The 20900-nt window shown below is 43.4% G+C and overlaps 1 protein-coding gene across 1 annotated transcript in view; it reads right to left on the minus strand.

Annotated features, from left to right (window-relative positions):
- The window catches only part of SH3YL1 (SH3 and SYLF domain containing 1), a 47409-nt gene extending 33090 nt beyond the window's left edge, over nucleotides 1-14319 (minus strand). The window contains exons 1-5 of the mRNA XM_010848436.1: nucleotides 14265-14319; nucleotides 11951-12133; nucleotides 8151-8273; nucleotides 5226-5339; nucleotides 2320-2384 (exon numbers count right to left, since the gene is read on the minus strand). Of these exons, the coding sequence (XP_010846738.1) occupies nucleotides 2320-2384; nucleotides 5226-5339; nucleotides 8151-8273; nucleotides 11951-12133; nucleotides 14265-14319 (540 nt within the window). The remainder of the gene's footprint in view (nucleotides 1-2319; nucleotides 2385-5225; nucleotides 5340-8150; nucleotides 8274-11950; nucleotides 12134-14264) is intronic.
- Nucleotides 14320-20900: the final 6581 nt, after the last annotated feature.

Here is a 20900-nt window from a genome sequence, read left to right on the forward strand (position 1 = left end):
AACTTCAGCTTCAGCATCAGTCTTTCCAATGAATATTCAGGACTGATTTCCTTTAGGATTGACTGGTTTGATCTCCTTGCAGTCCAAGGGAGTCTCAACACCACAGTTCAAAAGCATCAATTCTTCAGTGTTCAGCTTTCATTATAGTCCAGCTCTCACATCAATACATGACGACTGGAAAAACCATAGCTTTGACTAGATGAACCTTTGTCAGCAAAGCAACGTCTCTGCTTTTTGGTCATAACTTTTCTTCCAAGGAACAAGCGTCTTTTAATTTCATGGCTGCAGTCACCATCTGTAGTGATTTTGGAGCCCAAGAAAATAAAGTCTCTCACTGGTTCCATTGTTTCCCCATCTGTTTGCCATTAAGTGATGGGACCAGATGCCATGATCTTTGTTTTCTGAATGTTGAGTTTTAAGCCAACTTTTTCACTCTCCTCTTTCACTTTCATCAAGAGGCTCTTTAGTTCTTCTTCACTTTCTGCCATAACGGTGGTATCATCTGCATATCTGAGGTTACTGATATTTCTCTCGGCAATCTTGATTCCAGTTTGTGCTTCATCCAGCCTGGCATTTCGCATGATGTACTCTGCATATATGTTAAATAAGCAGGATGACAATATACAGCTTTGATGTACTCATTTCCCGATTTGGAGCCAGTCTATTGTTCTATGTCCAGCTCTAACTGTTGCTTCGTGACCTGCATACAGATTTCCCAGTAGGCAGGTCAGGTCGTCTGGTATTCCCATCTCTTTAAGAATTTTCCACAGTTTGTTGTGATGCACACAGTCAAAGGCTTTGGTGTCATCAATAAAGCAGAAGTAGATGTTTTTTTAGGAACTCTCTTGTTTTTTTTGATGATCCAGTGGATGTTGGCAATTTGATCTCTGGTTCCTCTGTATAGTCGATGGAATTCTCCAGGCCAGAATACTGGAGTGGGTAGCCATCCCCTTCTCCAGGGGATCTTCCCAACCTAGGGATTGAAGCCAGGTCTCCTGCATTACAGGCAGATTCTTTACCATCTGAGCCACCAGGGAAGCCCCAAATTTCCCAAAGATAGCAAATATAAGTAAATGTTATTTGAGATGGAGCCCCAAAATCTGGGGTCAGAGGGCAGTGACAACAGGGACATTCGGGTACAGTGCCAGGAGGTGTGAGCAGGGGTGCACGACAGATGCTGAAAACACACTTTGCGTACGAGCACCGCGTTGCTGAAGGCTATGACTTCACTGAAAGGGCTTCCCTGATGGCTCAGACGGTCAAGCGTCTGCCTGCAATGCTGGAGACCTGGGTTCATTGAATATACAACAAAAAAGCAGTCGTAATAGCAAAACTAAAATATGTTCCTCTTTTTATGATACAGATTTATGCAGCAGCAAGTAAAGGTCAAATAAAAATGAAAAAACAAAAACAAAACAGAAGTGGAAATAATTCCTCGTGTGTGGGTTCTAAGTCGCTTCAGTCATGTTCGACACTTTGTGACTCCATGGACTACAGCCTGCCAGGTCCTCTCTCCACGGGATTCTCCAGGCAAGAACGCTGGAGCAGGCTGTCATTCCCTTCTCAGGAGATCTTCCTGACCCAGGGACTGAGCCCGCGCCTCTAATGTGTAACCAGTACTGGAGGCAGGCTCTTCACCAGCACCACCTGGGAAGCCCAGGGGCAGAAGAGCAAATGCATAAAACCGGAGCTTAGAAAGACACTGGCTGCAATTCGGGAAGAAAAGGATTCGGGGACATTAGGAGCTGTGATTCACCATCACTAGCAGTAAAACAACAGATGGAAGGTTAACATCATGCAGATGCTTGCTGACGGAGAGACCTCTGAAAAGGCGCGTGTACTGCTGTAATTTCTAGTCCATTTGACAGAAACCATAATTAGAGCAAAGTTACAAAATGAAATAATACAAAGACAATTCGTACTTTAAAAATTTGAAGTAATTTGAACACTAGTAGTAACACAAACTGGATTTTGCCACAATGATGATACATAACGTTAAGCTGTTTGCACCCACGACTGCAATCAGAAGCCAGAAGCTGCCAATTAAATTTTGTCAGATCTGAGAATAACTGCTCTTCAGATGTGCTAAAGATGGGAACACATGAGATGGCAAATGGAAGAAACGCTGCAGCCAAGGAAAGAAAAAGAGACAAATGATAAACATTACATAGTTTTAGGCAGAGATTCAAGAAAATAAAGGGGAACAATTGCGGCAGGTGGTAAAACAAGAACAGCAGGAAATCTCAAACCCCTCATCTTTCACGTATCAGCTGCTTCTAGAGACTAAGGCAACTGTACATACACACAGCACTCACTCACCTCTATTCCTAGTTCAAATCCGCCACCAAGCCCAGCTATCCCGATGGCTGAAGGCGCAGACCATTCTAATAGAAATAAACAAGCAATTACTCTAACAATAAAACTCCTTGGCATATAGAGAGGAAAAATGCTAAAATGTGAATGAACAGTATTTATTTTTAAAATAATAAGACTTTGGCATTTTTGCCTATGTTTTTAAATGTTCTTTAATAAACATATATAATTTTTTAAGTTAAAAATGTTTGAAAGGTGTTAGATATGTATTATGAGCCTCATAGACTTACAAGTCTATGTTTTCCAATCTTTCCCTATAAATATGCATAATACCAAACTACTGAATTCTCACTGATTAACTATACATAGCATTTGATAGTTTCATCACTATTTATAATGTTTTGCAAAATAATTGAACTGGAATTCTAGTCTTTAGTTAGAACTTTATCATAGATATGAGAGCAAAAGGATTCAAAACAGTGTTATAATCACTTCTAAGGGTAACATAATACTCAACTGTTTCTACTCTAAGTCTCTGAGGGCAAAAACCGGTTTTGACACCCTTTGTGCCTAGTAGAAGCACAAGAAACAGATAATCAATTCAAGATTAAGAAAATTCTAACAAGATACATATCCTGACATTTGGAAGCTCAGTAAAATAACTCCATTTGCCATGATATGGTACATTTCAGGACTATTTGTGCATATTTCCTGATGTAGACACAATTATGTTAGACAAGTCTAGAGAAAAGTAACCGGGGGGATGGGGGTGATCTTGCTGGAGCACTTCAGGAAGACGCTCGCTAGCATCCTTGCTGTCAGGTACCTCGGATGACAGGCTGGTGCCTGAATGCATCCAGAACTCATCTGTCTGGGCTTAGGGGGGGGTTGACTATAGAAATTAATGTCTTGTAACCCCAAAGTTGTTTTCCACTTCCTCTGTTAGGGACTGTCCCTGTTTAAAGACCACCCACCTGGCCAGGATCCAGGGATATGCTTGCCTTACTGGCTGGTTTTTGAAATACTCTCTGCGGAGTGACCATCAGCTAATTGGGAAGATGGGAGAGAGAAACTTGGGTACTTAAACTAGTGGGTGGGTCCCCCTGAGGTTCTGAGAGGAGCCCCAGGGTGGATAGCTCCTCCCCTTTTCTGACAGGCACCTGTCCACCACAGCGCTGACCTGCAGGGCAAGATGGGGGAGTTCTTGCAAACCTGGAGCCTAACAGTGGACTCAATTTGAATGTGCCTACTTGTCTGGTTGTACTGCTGAGAATCTGCCTATGAAAATTTGGGTAACGCGTGTCCTCCTGAGAAAAAGAGAATTTTGTCATTTTGGTTTCATAGGAAGTCTGGAGCTATGAAATCTGAAGTACAAACTCGGGGGCAAACTCTCATTTACCGTGGGGACACTTCACAGGGGATAGTAAGTCCCACTGACACATGTTCCAGAGCTGTGCACCCCACAAATGCCCAGATTTATCTACTGCAAGTGGATGGCCCATGTTCTCTCAGCAGAAAATTAAATTACTGACACTAAAAAGAGCTATGAACAGAAGTGAAGTGAAAGTCGCTCAGTTGTGTCCAACTCTTTGAGACCCCGTGGACTATATAGTCCATGGAATTCTCCAGGCCAGAATTCTAGAGTGGGTAACCTTTCCCTTCTCCGGGGGATCTTCCCAACCCAGGGATCAAACCCAGGCCTCCCACACTGCAGGGGGATTCTTTACCAGCTGAGCCACAAGGGAAGCCCGACACATTAACACATTAACAGAAAAAAATGTGTTCAATTATATAACTGAACAGCTAATGTTAAATTCATGTAATAAGGCTGTTAGATGGTTATGACACACCTGGTGGTGGTTTAGTCACTAAATCATGTCTGATTCTTGCGGCCCCATGGACTATAGCCTGCCAGGTTTCTCTGTCTGAGGGATTCTCCAGGCAAGAATACTGGAGTTGCCATTTCCTTCTCCAGGGGGTCTTCCCAACCCAGGAATTGAACCCTGGTCCCCTGCACTGCAGGCAGATTCTTTACCAACTGAGTCACGAAGGAAGCCCCTACACACTGCTGCTGCTGCTAAGTCGCTTCAGTCGTGTCCCACTCTGTGCGACCCCATAGACGGCAGCCCACCAGGCTCCCCCGTCCCTGGGATTCTTCAGGTAAGAACACTGGAGTGGGTTGCCATTTCCTTCTCCAATGCATGAAAGGGAAAAGTGAAAGTGAAGTCGCTGAGTCTTGTCCGACTCTTAGTGACCCCATGGACTGCAGCCTACCAGGCTCCTCCATCCATGGGATTTTCCAGGCAAGAGTACTGGAGTGGGGTGCCATTGCCTTCTCCGGCCCCTACACACACCTACACACATTTCAAATATGATAAATGTTGGTTCTTGAGATTCAAGGCAAATGTATTTTGATGTCATGTCTGAAACATCAGGTATTAGATTTCACACCAGAAAGTAAAGCCAAATTATACTAATCTTGATATGATTCTGCCCTGGGGATGGATATTCTTTAAAATGTTTCCGTTTTTAAGGTCTCCTACAGGAAAAATGGGGTAAAAGCTTACAAATGGTCTTTCACCTTATCAGCTTCCATAAAACATTAGAAAACAGTACCCTGAAGCTGAGGAATAAGAATGCATATTTGACAAGAGAAATATAATGTCAACGTTTAGTATTTGCTCCACGGAAGGACGAGAAAATACGCAAAGGCGGGGGAGCACCTTCTGGTGTTCTGAGAGGCTCCCGGGCTGGCCGGCTAACAGAAAACACCCCGGGAGCCGCCCAAGGGAGGCGGTGCCGGTGGAGCCACAAAGCCTGCCTCCCTCCCTGGGACGCAGCTCACAGCGGAAACGGAACACAAGCGTGGAGGGGGGCTCTCCGCTCCTCCCGGTGAAGAGCCGCTGACTTACTTCCGTCTGGAAGGCGCGCCAGCACGATCCCGCTGCCTCCTCTCGCCGTGACCAGAAAGCCAGCCTTTATCACCGACAGGATCGCGAGGCCCTTGGCTTTGGCGATGACGTGCGCTGCAAAAGATGAGGGCAGGGTGCACCCCGACGGGTCAGACCTGGGCACGGAGCTGTGCTTCCCGGACCCGGGGCCCCGGTAACTGAGGACAATCCACCCCAGGAGAGCCTGAAGCCTTTGGTGGCCCTAACCCGACAGGAGAGGTGCTCAGAAATTCTGCGATGGCCACAAGAAATGAGAGCCTGGAATTGTGCTGATGTCTAGCAGCAGGGGAAATAATTTGGAGATTTCAATTAATTTAGAACGTAATGTATAATTTTCAAATTTATTCAAAGAAATTAAGATCTACAGAGTATTAAGGAGAAACTTAAACAGTGACTGATACGCCGTGTGTGTGGCAGAGTGTTTGAGCTTAAAGCCACATCACTGAGCTCACCTGCTAATAATATGAAAATCTGGATTCAAAACCAGAAAAATTTAATGATTTTGCCACTTAAAAAAGGCTTTTAACTTTACAAAATGATTTGATCAGTATTTGAATAACACATAACTACCAAAGCACTGAAAATATAATTCCATTTACAAAATATTGGTTTATTCACATTTCAGGGAAGTTCTTTCCATAAAAGCAAGGTTATTAACATAGGTCCCACTAAACACAGTGTCTCACTATTTGGTGGATTTATTTACACAATAGTACATCTTTCAAATAACAAAGGAAGCCTTAAGACTGAAATTATTCTTGGAACCCAATACTACTTTTAAGGTAGTTTATCATCATTTTAGTCATATATTATTTTGAAGAAGTCAAACCAAATAGTGTACTCAAATACACACAAAAGACTTTGTATGTATCCTTCAGTCCTTAGGAGACACTAAATTTCGAATACAATTATGCATACCATTTCAAAATTTAAATTAACAACAGACCCTCAGAGATGATTCAACCAAAGGCACCAGGAGGGTGACACACAGACTGTCTGCAGCTGCTGGTCCTGAACCAGGGTCAGAAGTAATGCTGTTCAGAGGGCGGCCTGCTGAGGTGCCTGAGCTCCATTTCTAAGGGGTGTAACAAGGCGATGATGACGGACAGCTTCGTTACAGCCAGGAGCCTTGTTTATACAGCACAACCAGCAGGCCATCCTCAACACTGCACAGGCGTTCCCACTGCTTTTACAGTGAGCTCCACCTCTGTTCAGAAACATTAAACAGAACCAAAGTAGATTTCTTTAATGTACACATTTCAAATGTCAGGTGTGTTTTTAATATCTTATCCACCCAAGTTCAGGGACAGTAAACTACCAACAATTGCTAAATAATTGTCCAGTTAGCTCTTCATTTGTAACAAGGATGGATCGATTGCAAATTTACTCTCTAAATTCAGTCTCACATCTCAGAGCCCTTACACCAGAAAACTGTGAACTCACAGCCAAGGAGGCCTAAAGGGCTGGGCATTCTGTTTTAGAATGCTTTGAGACTTCATCTCCTGTTCCATAACAGAGCTCCCGGTTTAAAGTAAACGTAGCGGCCCTCCCTCCGCGTCCCATGGACAGGCAAGGCTTGGTCCCCTGGCGGCTGGGCCTTCCTGCCTCCCACCCCCACCCTCCACTCGCAGTCCGTATACCCTGGGAGCAAGCTCTTCTTCCTAAGGCTCCTATGTAAACAGATTTTCATTTTCTGAGTGACAGCCAGTGAAAGGGAGTTGGGTGACCTTTAACCGGAGGCAGAAAAGGCAAGACAGAATTCTGCTGGACAAAATCATTGAGAAATAATCCATACCCAGATATTTTTACGGTAGGAAATACACTTTATCTGTAAGTTGGGCTAGCCTGATATGTAGCTGATATATATCAAGAAATGTCTTCTACCTCCTGCTTCAGAACAGAGCTAAGAAAACTCAGATTTTTCTGGTTGGATTTCCTTCGAGTCCTATGCAGTGCTTCTCAAATGCATGTACCTCACTGGAGATCTTGTGAAAAATGCGGATTATGATTCCTTAGGTCTAAGAAGAGCCCGAGGTCCTGCATTTCTAACAAGCTCCCAGGTGATGCCCGAATGTTGTCCAGTCTGCTCTTTGAGTATCAATGCTCTAAAAAGCCCTGTTTTCTTAAGATGAGAGGAGTGGCTAGGCCAAAATAAGAGCAATTAGTATTATTATTATAACAACAAATTAGTAATTTTTAAAAACATTTAAAGACCTGTTAAATAACTTCAGAAAATCTAGCTTAAGAAATTAAACTCCTTTCTTTAATGAAGGATCAAAGTCCTGCACTAAGAGGGAAATTTGCCTTCCCAAGCTAGTTTGCATACGAGTCTCTTAGCATCAGATAAGTATTTTCTGAAACACCTTTTGGAAACAACGGGTAGTAGTAATGAACAGTGGTCCCAAAGGCTTGCCTCTGGACCAGGTCTGATGTGGCCCGCATGACTACAGGAGAATCACAGAGTCTGATTCAGCAGGTCTGGGGGAGCTTAGGAACTGAGGTTTCGGACCCCAGGAATACAGATTTCTGGTTGTACTGGAAATCAATGATTAGTCTTCTTAAACCACTGTAAGGTATAACTATCTTATCTAGAAAGAAAAAACACAAATTTAAAATTTATTTATGAGATTAGCTAGTGAGTTTGCAAAGCCCTCAGAAACTGAGGACAAGGACCTGTGAGTTTGAGGGAAGTGGCGCTGGCAAAGGACAGGGAATACTCACAAAAGGGGAAGGAGCAGGAAGGCAGGCAGGAGAGCAGGCAGGGCGGGGAAGACAGGCCCAGAGCAGAGAGGCGGTCTGAGGACCTGTGCGCAGTCAAGGGTTGAGAAGATAATTTGGGAAACAGAGCAAATGCAGAAGTGGAAAGTACTCATATTATTCACCTACCAGGGATGATCTTATCAGGTCCATTTCTGGAAGTTATTTCTGTGAATTCTCTTAGAATTTTAGCAGCCTTTTTTGCTTCAGATTTCAAATTGGAAGGTATAGGGTTGTTCACTAAAAGATTAAAAAAGTGATTTTAATGAAAAAATCTACTAAATAGAAGTTAGAAGTTTGTTGTAATTTCATTTTTGTCATACACAATTAAGCATTAACAAACTGTATCCTACCAGACAAAAGAAAGAAATTGAAAATCTTTACTTGGTAATCATTTCATCTCTATTTTCCTAATAAATTAAATTCACTCTGAGATTGGGAAACCTTAAACTCTCAAAAATCTTAGAAATTTAAAACCACGGCGATCTAAAGGATCTTAAAAGGACTTAGCAACTGAATAGCAACAGTTTGGAAGCAACACAGGCTAAGGTGGGTTCTCTCCCGAGCTGCAGCTTCCAGGCAGAAAAGCGGGAAATCTTGGCCTTCATTTCCCTCCCCTCAGGAATCCTAGATCCATTTGCTGACATTCAATGTAAAAACTGATGCTCTAAACACTTCCCCCAGTTTCTGTTTACACAAATGGCAATTCCAACACCAGCTTCTGCCTTTGAAGCTCTCAGTGCACTTTTAATTTGTTCTTTTATGATGAGTAATATTAATATCCTTCCAATTCTGTCTTTTTTTAAAATATTTCTTGTCTATTTAGGGAGGGTATTTCTGTTTCTTATTGATTTATATATTAAAGGAATTAACCTTTTTTTCTAGAATACAAGTTACATTGATTTCCTCTGTCATTTGTCTTTTCAATTTTCTTATAATAGTTTTTCTACTTTTTAAAAAATGAAATCAAATTCATATCCTCTTTTAAGTCTGCTGCTACTGCTGTTGGTGCTGCTAAGTCGCTTCAGTCGTGTCCGACTCTGTGTGACCCCATAGACGGCAGCCACCAGACTCCCCCGTCCCTGGGATTCTCCAGGCAAGAACACTGGAGTGGGTTGTCATTTCCTTCTCCAATGCATGAAAGTGAAAAGTGAAAGTGAAGTCGCTGAGTCTTGTCTAACTCTTAGAGACCCCATGGACTGCAGCCCACCAGGCTCCTCCGTCCATGGGATTTTCCAGGCAAGAGTACTGGAGTGGGGTGCCATTGCTTTCTCCGTTTAAGTCTAACAAGTATTTTTTTTACTAAATAGTCTTCAAATTCATTTGGAAAAATAAGCAAGAAAGGCTAGAAGAAAATGTGTGAACCAGGAAAAAGAGGGTGAAAACCTCCATCTAACATATTATAAAGCCTCTATAAGTTACCTCCTGGTGATACAAATATGGACAGAAAAATCAATTTTACAAAATAGAAAATTCAAAAATTGGCCCTAATGTATAAGGGAATTTAATATGTGATGAATACTGCATCTCAAATAAATGTGGAAAAGTTATCTTACACAATAGTCATCCTTTGGGGGAAAAAATCATCCGCAGTGTCACACTACATGAACTCCAAATCTATCAATGATTCAAAATGCCAAAAGTCAAACCATAAAAGAATTAGAATTATGGGAGAATTACTTTTCAAATTCATAGTGTAAAGGCCCATGAATTTTGAGACGAAAAGTTAAAAAAAAAAAAAAACACAAATTATGGCATAAGTGCGTTGTAAAAATAACAGAAAAAGTGTAGGTGTGCAAATACTGAAGACAAGACACCCCACCACTGAGACGCACCAGTACCGCTGTCTGCATTTAGCATGGCTTCAGCTGGTTCCTACTGTTAAACAAGTCGATTATTTCATTTTTAGTTTTTATTGATACCACTGTTGGATAGTAATTATCTTGAGAGAATCTTAGGAGTAGGAATTAATGACTTAAAAAAAATTTTAGGCTTTTTTCCATTATGAAGTCGCCTTCTAAAAACACTCTCCAACCTTAGAACCACCAAGTGTTACCATGAGACGTGTACTGTCACCAGGGAAGCAGCAGAGGCGAGGTGGGCACGTCAGAACAGGACGGCAAACTTGTGTTTATCCAACACCAGCCAACGTCTCTCTCGTCTCATTTTGTTTTGCGTATTTTCTGTTGGTGCTCTCTGCCTATCTTTCTGGTCCTATACTCATTTCTCTATAATTTTCATGTTAAAATTTCATGTCGCAAGTTTCCATCTCAGCTTCTTGTTTTTTACACTTTTATGTATAGTTTCTCAGTATTTGTTTTCATTTATGTGGCAATATCTCTCTGGGCTTTCTACCATTATCATCTTTCTATTATTGTGACTAAAAGTCTTACTTTAAGAAAAAAGTTACATGAGTATTATTTCAGATTTTCTTTCAGAGCTTTCATTTTACATTAAATATTTGACGTACTTCAAACTTCGTGTTTGTATAGGATGTGAAGTTAGAACCTAATATTTTAAACATATATGACACAATTTATTGAATAAACCACAGCACTTAATTAACAGTGCTACATTCACAACAAAAGAAAGGAGTATTCATATAAATATATATACTCATGTTTAAAAAATATATGACAGAGATGACACAGTAGATTAATAAATTGTTCCGGGACAACTCTGGGTCATTCAAAGGAAAACAAAATAAAATTAGATTACGACATCATATCATACAAAAAATTCAGTGTAACTGAAGGCCTAAATATTAAAAGCATAACTTTGTACTTTTAGAATAAAAAGAATAGGGAGTATCTTTATGATCTGAGGATGGAGGAATGGTATAAACAAGGCACAAAATAAAGGGAAACTACAGATATATTCAACTACATTAAAATGTAAAAAGTTATATATCAACATACATTTAAAAATAAGAATATAAGCCACAGACTGGAATATATTTGTCATAAGTATAAATGACAGAGATTTAGAACCCATAATATATAAAGATATTTTACTTTTTAATACATTTAAATGTATTTACATGTATTATGATTGATATAATTTATGGTTAATTGATTTATTATAATTACAAATCATTGAATTGTTCAATTTTGTATCTCTATCATATCCTTAGTATTTTTTCTTTTGTTATTTAAAATTTAGAGCTCTTCAGGTAGACTTTTTTAAGTCCATCTTTGGTTCTGCACATTTTGCTTCTTCAATTTCTTTTTTAAAAAAAAATTTATTGGAATATAGTTGATTTACAATATTGTGTTAGGTTCTTCTGTACAGAAGAGTCACTTACACACATATTTATCTACTTTTTTTTTAACACTCTTTTCCCATATAGGCTATTACAGCATATTAATCAGAGTTCCTGTGCTACACAGTAGGTTCTTATCATCTATTTTATACGTAGTCAAATGTATATGTCAATCCCAATCTCCCAATTCATCCCTCCCTACCCTTTAAGTTCTGGTAAGCATAAGATTGTTTCCTACGTCTGTGACTCTGTTTTATAGAGAAATTCATTTGTACCTTTTTCTTAGATTCCACATATAAGTGGTATCATATGGTATTTGTGTTTGTCTGACTTACTTCACTCAGTGTGGGAATCTCCAGGTCCATCTATGTGGTAGCAAATGACATGATTTCATTCCTTTTTATGGCCGGGTAATATTCCACTGTATATATGTACCACATCAAGAATATATAAAGATCTTTTAATATCAAAAAATATGAAATTACTATAGAAAATTAGGCAAAATATTCAACTACTAATCCGCAGAAGAGACCACCATGGCCAATAAATACATGAAAAGTGGATCAAACTCCTAAGAAACCAGGGACGTGCAAAGCCAGACCATAATGCGTGATCATTTCTCGTCCTCTAGGTGGACAGCAATGACCAAGGCCTGCAGTGCGCATACGCAGGCCGGGCAGGGGCACGGAGGGAAGCCTGTGGCCTGCTGCTGAGGTCCTGAGGAAGGGCAGCTGCTGTGGGAGCTCTCTGAGGACAGCAGAGATGACCCACCAATTCCACACCTGGATGCACTCATGGAGACACTGGTGGCTGGGCGGGACGGTGGCCCCAAATTCACGTCCGCCGGGTCCTGAGAAAGGGGTCTCACTTGGAAAAAGGGCCTTTGCAGGTGTAACTAAGTTAATCCTCCAGACTCCCCAGGTGGTCCCTAAGTGCAAGATGACTATCCTTAAGCAGACAGAAAGGGTGAGACCTGGAGAGGAGGGGAGGCTGCACTGTGCAGCCGCCAGCCTGGAGCCCGCGGGCTGGGGAGAAGGCGGGCCTTCTGGAGACATGGGGCCCTCCAGGTGCGGCCGCTGACTCCGCACAGGAGGCCTCCCCTGTGGGAGACGACCTGCCTGTTGCTGTGAGCCAACCAGTTCTGGGTAGCTTGTCATGCACCCAGGAAACCAGTTCTACATGTGTAAGAAGGTTCATTGAGGCAATGCTTTTAATAGCAAAATAGTAAGAATAGCACATAAAACCAAACACTTTCAAAGCAGGAAACAAATTCCGCTCAAGAGGAGGATGGACATACCTAGCTTGGTATAGTATTGAAACTGTATTCTACACAGAACTTCAAATAAGCTAGGTTTACATGTATCAGCATGGCAAAATATGAGTATTGAGAGGAAAAGCAAGCTACATAAAGACATAGAGGGCATCACACACATGTAAATGTTTATATAAATATATATAAAAATCAAGTATAATGATACTTGCTGTGGGGTGTGGGGAAGGCTTATATAGGAAGCTTGCTGGAAACTTGTACTGTGTATAGTAAGTCATGGAGGTAAACTGTTATTCTCAATAGTCCTTTGTATGTTGTATGTATGAAATATTACATAACAAAGATTGCTCAGCATAAATTGAATATTGAACAATTAAATATTTAATGTAGTAGTGGAAATGCATGACTCCAGCTATTTAAAAAAATGTATATTATGAATCATTACTCCATACATTATCTTCTGTTTAAAATGTGACCTCTCACAATGAACATGTCTTGTATGAAGAGGTGTAGAAAAGTGAAAAATATATCCTTACATTTCACACAAACAAGAGTATAGACAGCCTCCCCTCCCCTGGGCATGTTTGGACACACACAAACACACACACAATTCACAGGATAGGGATTGGGTGAGTAGCTACACACTAAATGTTCAATTATTATCATATGCATTTGTGTATCATTGCCAATTCTTAAACTTTAATTTTAGGAACTAACGTGCAGTTGCTCTTCGTCTCCCCAGTCATGTATTTAAAATCACACTGTCCCATTTCGCTGATGGTACTAAGATACTGAAGGGCTGATATTCTCAGTACTCTGCTCTCACTTTCAGCGGTGGATATGAAGCACAAAGACGAACACAGAAAAATTCTCAGAAGACATAATTTTTAAATTTTTAAATTTTTAAATAGGGAAGCAATCTTAAAACACCCATTTAAAAGTATGTCAATGTACTAGTGACTTTAAACATTTCCTATTATCAGTGCTTTGGTTAAACAATCTGGATTTAAAAGGTCTTAGAAAAAATATAACCTAGAAAAATTCCTAATGAACATATTTATGTAGCTATTTGGGCCATTAAAGTACATTTTATAGAAGTAGCTGTTAGTCGTGACTTGACTAATGTTGTGTTACATTGCTTCAGTCATATCCGACTCTTTGTGACCCTAAGGACTGTAGCCCACCAGGCTCCTCTGTCCATGGGATTCTCCAGGCAAGAACCCTGGAGTGGGTTGCCATTTCCTTCTCCAGGGGATCTTCCTGACCCAGGGATCGAACCCTCGATTCTTATGTCTCCTGCATTGGCAGTTGGGTTCTTTACCACTAGAGCCACCAGTAGCAGGCTAAAGACATGTAACTGTTTTTGATATTCCACAGTGATCCAGAAAAAGTGTATATGGTGGGGGCATTTCCAAGTTTTCAACACAGTACTGACGCAGTGAACAGACTCTGAAAACCGCAGCCAGAGTGAACAAGTGATGGAAGCCAGCCCCACTTGCAGTGATCATGACGAGGGAGGGAGGCGCTGAGCCGCAAGAGTCAGCAGGGCACACAGGGACACGAGGGGAAAACTGACGAGACTGCACCTGTCTGCACACTGCACCCGACTAGGCAGGCCTCTGTTCTCTTACGCAGCCTTGCTCCTAACAGAACGGACAGCTGCAGGCGGAGGGCTGCTGGGTGAGTCGCGCGGCTGGGCAGGAGTTCCCACCCACGTCAGCGCAGCGCTGTCCTCGGGAGCGGCTGCTCAGATAGCAGGGCAGCATGTTTCCCCACCCTTTCCCTCTCCTTCACTGGCTGCGGGGAGCTGCCCATGACCTGGAGCATGAGGGGGGAATAACTCTTATAGTGGCAAGAAATTGAGATTTGTGGGCTTGTTGTTGCGGCTAAAACTTATCATCTCTCCATGGCATTACAGAATATGGGAAAGTATTTGCAATTTTTATTTTCTTTAGAACTAGACTTGACTTGTTTTATATACATTCTAATCACTCAATTAGTTTGGGGAGGTAGATAAATGGGTAAAAACACTTTTAAGATATAACATACATATGTTAATATCTTTCTCTTTGATTACATAGCTTTTATAATAAACTATTTGCAAGTCCTTCTTAAAGAAAGCAAAGATGTGGCTTTTGCCTTTTCATTAAATGTTAAAATGGATGAAAAGATGGATCTTGGCTGCACCTGGAAACAGCCTCACGTCAGAGGGCCCTCCCTGCACTCCCCCCGACCCCTGAGTTATGCCAGCTCCTGTGGCTGTAACCTCCCGCCCGCCTGGAGGAGGTGCAGGTGGAGGCATGCGGCAGGTATACGGGGACCTTAACTGTGGGAACCACTCGCTCTGAAGGGGGACATGTGCGAGGACGCAGCCCTTCTTGGAGGAGGTGAGGCTCAGACGCAGACAGCACAGCGCCGTGCTCCACCAGGCTGGGCCCCTCGGGAGCTGTGCCCAAGGGTAGAGGCAGACGTGGGATCTGGGTGAGGCGGGGGCAGGACCCTCAGAGCCTGTGGGGGCTCCAGTTTCTGAGTGGAGGGGGCTGTGTGGAGTTCTCTGAGGGCTTTTCTTGGGCCTGTGGCTCAGAAGGCTCTGCCGGATGACCTCTCACCACTCGCTGACCCCGCCTGACCCTTCCTGAGGAAGCTGGGCATTGGCCCCTCTAAAGGAACTCTGCTGGTCCTCTTGGAGCACACGATGAAGGCCGCGTGCGGAGCCAAGAGCACCAAGGACTCGGCAAAGCCACCTGTTCTCCTATGGCCTGGATGTGAGAGTGCTGCTGCTGCTGCTGCTAAGTCGCTTCAGTCGTGTCCAACTCTGTGCAACCCCATAGACGACAGCCCACTAGGCTCCCCTGTCCCTGGGATTCTCCAGGCAAGAACACTGGAGTGGGTTGCCATTTCCTTCTCCAATGCACAAAAGTGAAAAGCGAAGTGAAGTTGCTCAGTCCTGTCCGACCCTTAGCGACCCCATGGACTGCAGCCTACCAGGCTCCTCCATCCATGGGATTTTCCAGGCAAGAGTACTGGAGTGGGGTGCCATTGCCTTCTCGGATGTGAAGAGTGGTTGGTTGCAAAAAACCAAATCAAAAGAACGTTTCGGGGGAGAACACACTTTCAAAGATGAAATAGGTAAAATCCCGTCATAGATTAGCATTGACAGCTAAACACTCGTGACCTGTGGTGATAAAGGGCACTAAATAGTGAGCTCAAGTCGAAAGTGTTCTCCCACAAAGAGAATCGCATTCCACGCATCAGTACACTTGGATTACAGAAGAAGTGCTCAGTTATTGTTACAATCCAGTTACCAATAAAATCTGTGGAAAGTTGTTTTCTCTCTTGTGTGTCAATGCACAGTTATGCCTCTTGGCTGCCAAAGCCTGATCTACTGGCTGGCTGGCCCTACATGAAAAAAATGGCAACCTCTTAAAATACCATTCATTCTTCAAGATCAACTTTAAACGCTTTTTCTACTTGAAATCATTGCACACAGACAGCCCTTTGAGGAACTGAAATCTTAGACCAGGCCTGAGATTTGGCACAAAGCCCTCCCACCCACCTGCCCTGCTCCAGGCCATCCCTTCCTGGGGCAGCTAAGCAGAGCCTCACCACTTGGACCACACAAAACATGGGTGAGCTGAGGGATGAGGAACAGCCCTACCCCAGGCCTGGAGGGCGAGGCCCGGGGGCCAGCAGCACCAAGGCTGCTAACGCTGACTTCATCTACCTTGCCAGCTCAACACTGTCACTTGTCATCTGACTCTACAAAGATTAGGTCACTGCAGGTGCAGACCTTCCACACACCCTGAAGGGAGTACAGGCTGGAGATCAGGAACAAAGCCCTCTCTGCTCTGGAAAAACTGGTAGAACAGGCCTTCAGATAGATATTTTCAGGAGAAGATTTTAAGAGCCCAATTTCTTGCCTTTTCTCATATCTAGAAGAGCACTAAAATCATAAATGGAGACACCCCTTCCTTGTGACGGGCAGCAACTTCTGCCAAAATGTGTGCTTGGCTGCAGGTACCCCCTTCAGCAAAACAGAAGTACTGGCCTCCCCGCCCTATCTCTTCAGAGCAGCTCCTCAGCAGAACCTCCGCGACGGTCTGCTGGGTTATGGTCCTCGTTTTGCGCCCAATAAACTGAACTCTCAGCTCTCACGCTGTGCATCTCTTTCGGTCAACAGCCTCTAGGAATGAGCCAAGAGGTGGAGGCTACGGTCTTCTCAGCCTCCCCAAGGCGCCATCCTCTTCTATTCACACTCAACCCTAGGCCTGTGACTTTAAACACCATTTATATCTGGTAATCCTTTCCCGAAATGCCAGACTCAGAGTATCAGTTACTAATTGACATTGAAATCAAGTCAGCATCTCAAATAAATCACATTTAGACATTACAGTGACGCCCAACTCCTCTCCAGCCTGCTCCCCAAGTTTCCTTTCCAGGTGGGCTTCATCCATCAGGGAGCGCACTCTCAAACCCCAGGCCAGCTGGGGCTCCCACGTTTCTCTCGTGCCTTGCCATCCCCCAGTACACAGCTCCGAACACAAACCTCCAGCTTAGAATCTGACTGCAGCTCACCCTCCTCCCACCTCCAGTCTGGCCCAGGGAGTATCAGTCCTGTGGTGTCCATTCAGCAGCCTCCTCTGGGGTTTCTGGTTCCAGTCTTGAACTCCTGTGGTCATTTCTCCGAAGAAATGCTCTAGGTAATATCTCAAACAATACCCGTCCACTGATAACATCCTTAAAGTTCCTCCATCACATTCAGCCTACACCATGACCCGTATCTGTGTGGGGCAGATGCGGGGTGGCTGGGCTTGCCGGGACTGAACAATAAGGCCAAGGAGCCAGAGGAGAGGACAGACAGGGCCCAGAGCTCGGCGGGCTGCGGGTCATGTGGGCGGCGGATCAGCCCCAGGGTGGCCAGTGCCAGCGGTGAGGCTGAGGAACCACGGGCTCCGAGTGTACTCCAACCTCAGCTCCCACCTCCCCAGACCCCTTTCCGGGCACTCCAGCATGGCTTCTGCCAAGGCCCCTGGGTGGCAAGCTGATCGACACTGGGTGGCCAGTAAAGGTTTACAGGCTCAGTGAGGACCAGCTGTGGGACAACCAGGGTGCCAGCATGCTGTCCGGCTACGGGGAGTGGCTGAAGGGCATGTCCCTGCTAGTCAGGGCCTGACAAAACGTGGTCTGCTGGAGAAGGCAATGGCAAAACACTTCAGTATTCTTGCCTTGAAAACCCCATGAACACAATGAAAGGCAAAAAGATATGACACCAGAAGATGAGCCCCCAGGTCAGTAAGTGTCCAATATACTACTAGGGAAGAATGGAGAAATAGCTCCATAAAGAAGGAACAGGCTGGGCTAAAACAGAAACATCACTCAGCTGTGGATGTATCTGCTGGTGAAAGTAAAGTCCAGGGCTGTAAAGAACAATACTGCAAAGGAACCTGGAATGTTAGGTCCAGGTTCAACGAATCAAGGTAAATCAAGGTAAATTGGACATGGTCAAGCAGGAGATGGTAAGCATGAACATCGACATTAGAGGAATCAGTGAACTAAAGTGGACGGGAATGGGCGAACTTATTTCAGAAGACCATTATATCTACTATGGTGGGCAAGAATCCATTAGGAAAAAAAGGAGTGGCCCTCACAGTCAACAAAAGAGTCCAAAATGCAGTACTTAGATACAGTCTCAAAAACAACAGAATGATCTTGGTTTGTTTCCAAGACAAAGCATTAAACATCACAGTAATTCAAGTCTATACTCCAACCACTAATGCCAAAGAAGAGGACATTGGATGGTTCTATGAAGACCTACAAGAGCTTCTAGAACTAACACCAAAAAAAAAAAAGATATCCTTTTCATCATAATCAGCTTCCCTCGTGGCTCAGATGATAGAGAATCTGCTTGCAATGCTGGAGACCCAGGTTCGACCCCTGCCTTGGGAAGATCCCCTGGAGAAGGGAATGGTTACCCACTCCAGTATTCTTGCCTGGAGAATCCCATGGACAGAGGAGCCTGGAGGGCTACAGTCCCTGGGGTCATGAAGAGTTGGACATGATTGAGTGACTAACACTTTCTTCATCACAGGGAACTGGAATGTAAAGGTATGAAGTCAAGACATATCTGGAGTAACAGGAAAGGTTGGCCTCCGAGTACAAAATGAAGCAGGGCAAAGGCTAACAGAGTTTTGCAAAGAGAACACACTGGTCATAGCAAACACCCTCTTCCAACAACACAAGAGATGACTCTATACATGGACATCACCAAATGGTCAATACTGAAATTAGACTGATTATATTCTCTGCAGCTGAAGATGAAGCAGCTCTATACAGTCAGCAAAAACAAAACCTGGAGCTGGCTGTGGCTCAGATCATCAGCTCCTTACTGCCAAATGCAGGCTCAAATTGAAGAAAGTAGGAATAGCAAGGAGAGATAAGAAAGCCTTCCTTGGTGATCAATGCAAAGGAATAGAGGAAAATAATAAAGTAGGAAAGACTAGAGATCTCTTGAAGAAAATTAGAGATAACAAGGGAACAATTCATGCAAAGATGGGCACAATAAAGGACAGAAATGGGATGGCCCTAACAGAAGCAGAGGATACAAGAAGAGGTGGCACGAATACACAGAAGAACTATACAAAAAAGATCTTCATGACCCAAGAACTACAATGGTGTGCTCACTCACCTAGAGCCAGACATCCTGGAGAGTGAAGTCAGGTGGCTCTTAGGAAGCTTTACTATGAGCAGAGCTAGTCGAGGTGATAGAATTCCAGGTGAGCTATTTCAAACCCTAAAAGGTGATGCTGGTAAAGAGCTGTACTCAATATCCCAGCAAATTTGGAAAATGCAGCAGTGGCCACAGGACTGGGAAATGTCAGTTTTCATTCCAATCCCAAAGAAAGGCAATGCCAAAGAATGCTCAAACTACTGCACAATTGCACTCTTCTCACACGCTAGCAAAGTAATACTCAAAATTCTCCAAGCCAGGCTTCAACAGTACATGAACCATGAACTTCCAGATGTTCAAGCTGGTTTAGAAAAGGCAGAGGAACCAGAGATCAAACTGCCAACATCTAAGGGATCACTGATGGAGAAGGAAATAGCACCCCACTGCAGTACTCTTGCCTGGAAAATCCCATGGATGGAGGAGCCTGGTGGGCTGCAGTCCATGGGATTGCTAAGAGTCGGACACGACTGAGCGACTTCACTTTCACATTTCCCTTTCATGCATTGGAGAAGGAAATGGCAACCCACTCCAGTGTTCTTGCCTGGAGAATCCCAGGGACGGGGGAGCCTAGTGGGCTGCCCGTCTATGGGGTCGCACAGAGTCGGACACGACTGAAGTGATTTGGCAGCAGCAGCAGGGGATCATTGAAAAAGCAAGAGTTACAGAAAAGTATCTACTTCTGCTTTATTGGTTACACCAAAACCTTTGACTGTGTGCCTCACAACAAACTGTGGAAAACTCTTTAAGAGACAGGAATACCAGTCCACCTCACCTGCCTCCTGAGAAATCCGTATGCAGGTCAAGATACAACAGTTAGAACCAGACATGGAACAACAGACTGGTTCCAAGTCAAGAAAGTAGTACATCAAGGCTGTATACTGTCTCCCTGCTTACTTCACTTATATGCAGAGTACATCATGTGAAATGCTGGGCTGGATGAAGCACAATCTGGAATCAAGATTGCCAGGAGAAATATCAATAACCTCAGATATGCAGATGACACCACCCTTATGGCAGAAAGTGAAGAGGAACTGAAGAGCCTCTTGATGAAAGTGAAAGAGGAGAGTGAAAAAGCTGGCTTAAAACTCAACATTCAGAAAACTAAGATCATGGCATCTGGTCCCATCACTTCATGGTAAATAGATGGGGAAACAATGGAAACAATGACAGACTTTATCTTTTTAGGCTCCAAAATCACTGCAGATGCTGACTGCAGCCATGAAATTAAAAGACACTTGCTCCCTAGAAGAAAAGCTATGACCAACCTAGACAGCATATTAAAAAGCAGAGACATCACTTCACCAACAAAAGTCCACTTAGTCAAAGCAATGGTTTTTCCAGTGGTCATGTATGAATGTAAGAGTTGGACATGTGAGAGTGAGAACTGTACAGGAGTTGGTGACCAAAACCATCCACAAGTAAAAAAAAAAAAAATGCAAGAAGGCAAAATGGTTGTCTGAGGAGGCCTTATAGACAGCTGAGAAAAAAAGAGAAGTGAAAGGCAAAGGAGAAAGGGAAAGATATACCCAACTGAATGTAGAGTTCCAGAGAATAGCAAGGAGAGATAAGAAAACCTTCTTAAGTGAACAATGCAAAGAAACAGAGGAAAATGGTAGAGTG

Source organism: Bison bison, unplaced genomic scaffold (assembly GCF_000754665.1).
Source record: "Bison bison bison isolate TAMUID 2011002044 unplaced genomic scaffold, Bison_UMD1.0 scf7180017864266, whole genome shotgun sequence".
Taxonomy (NCBI): domain Eukaryota; kingdom Metazoa; phylum Chordata; class Mammalia; order Artiodactyla; family Bovidae; genus Bison; species Bison bison.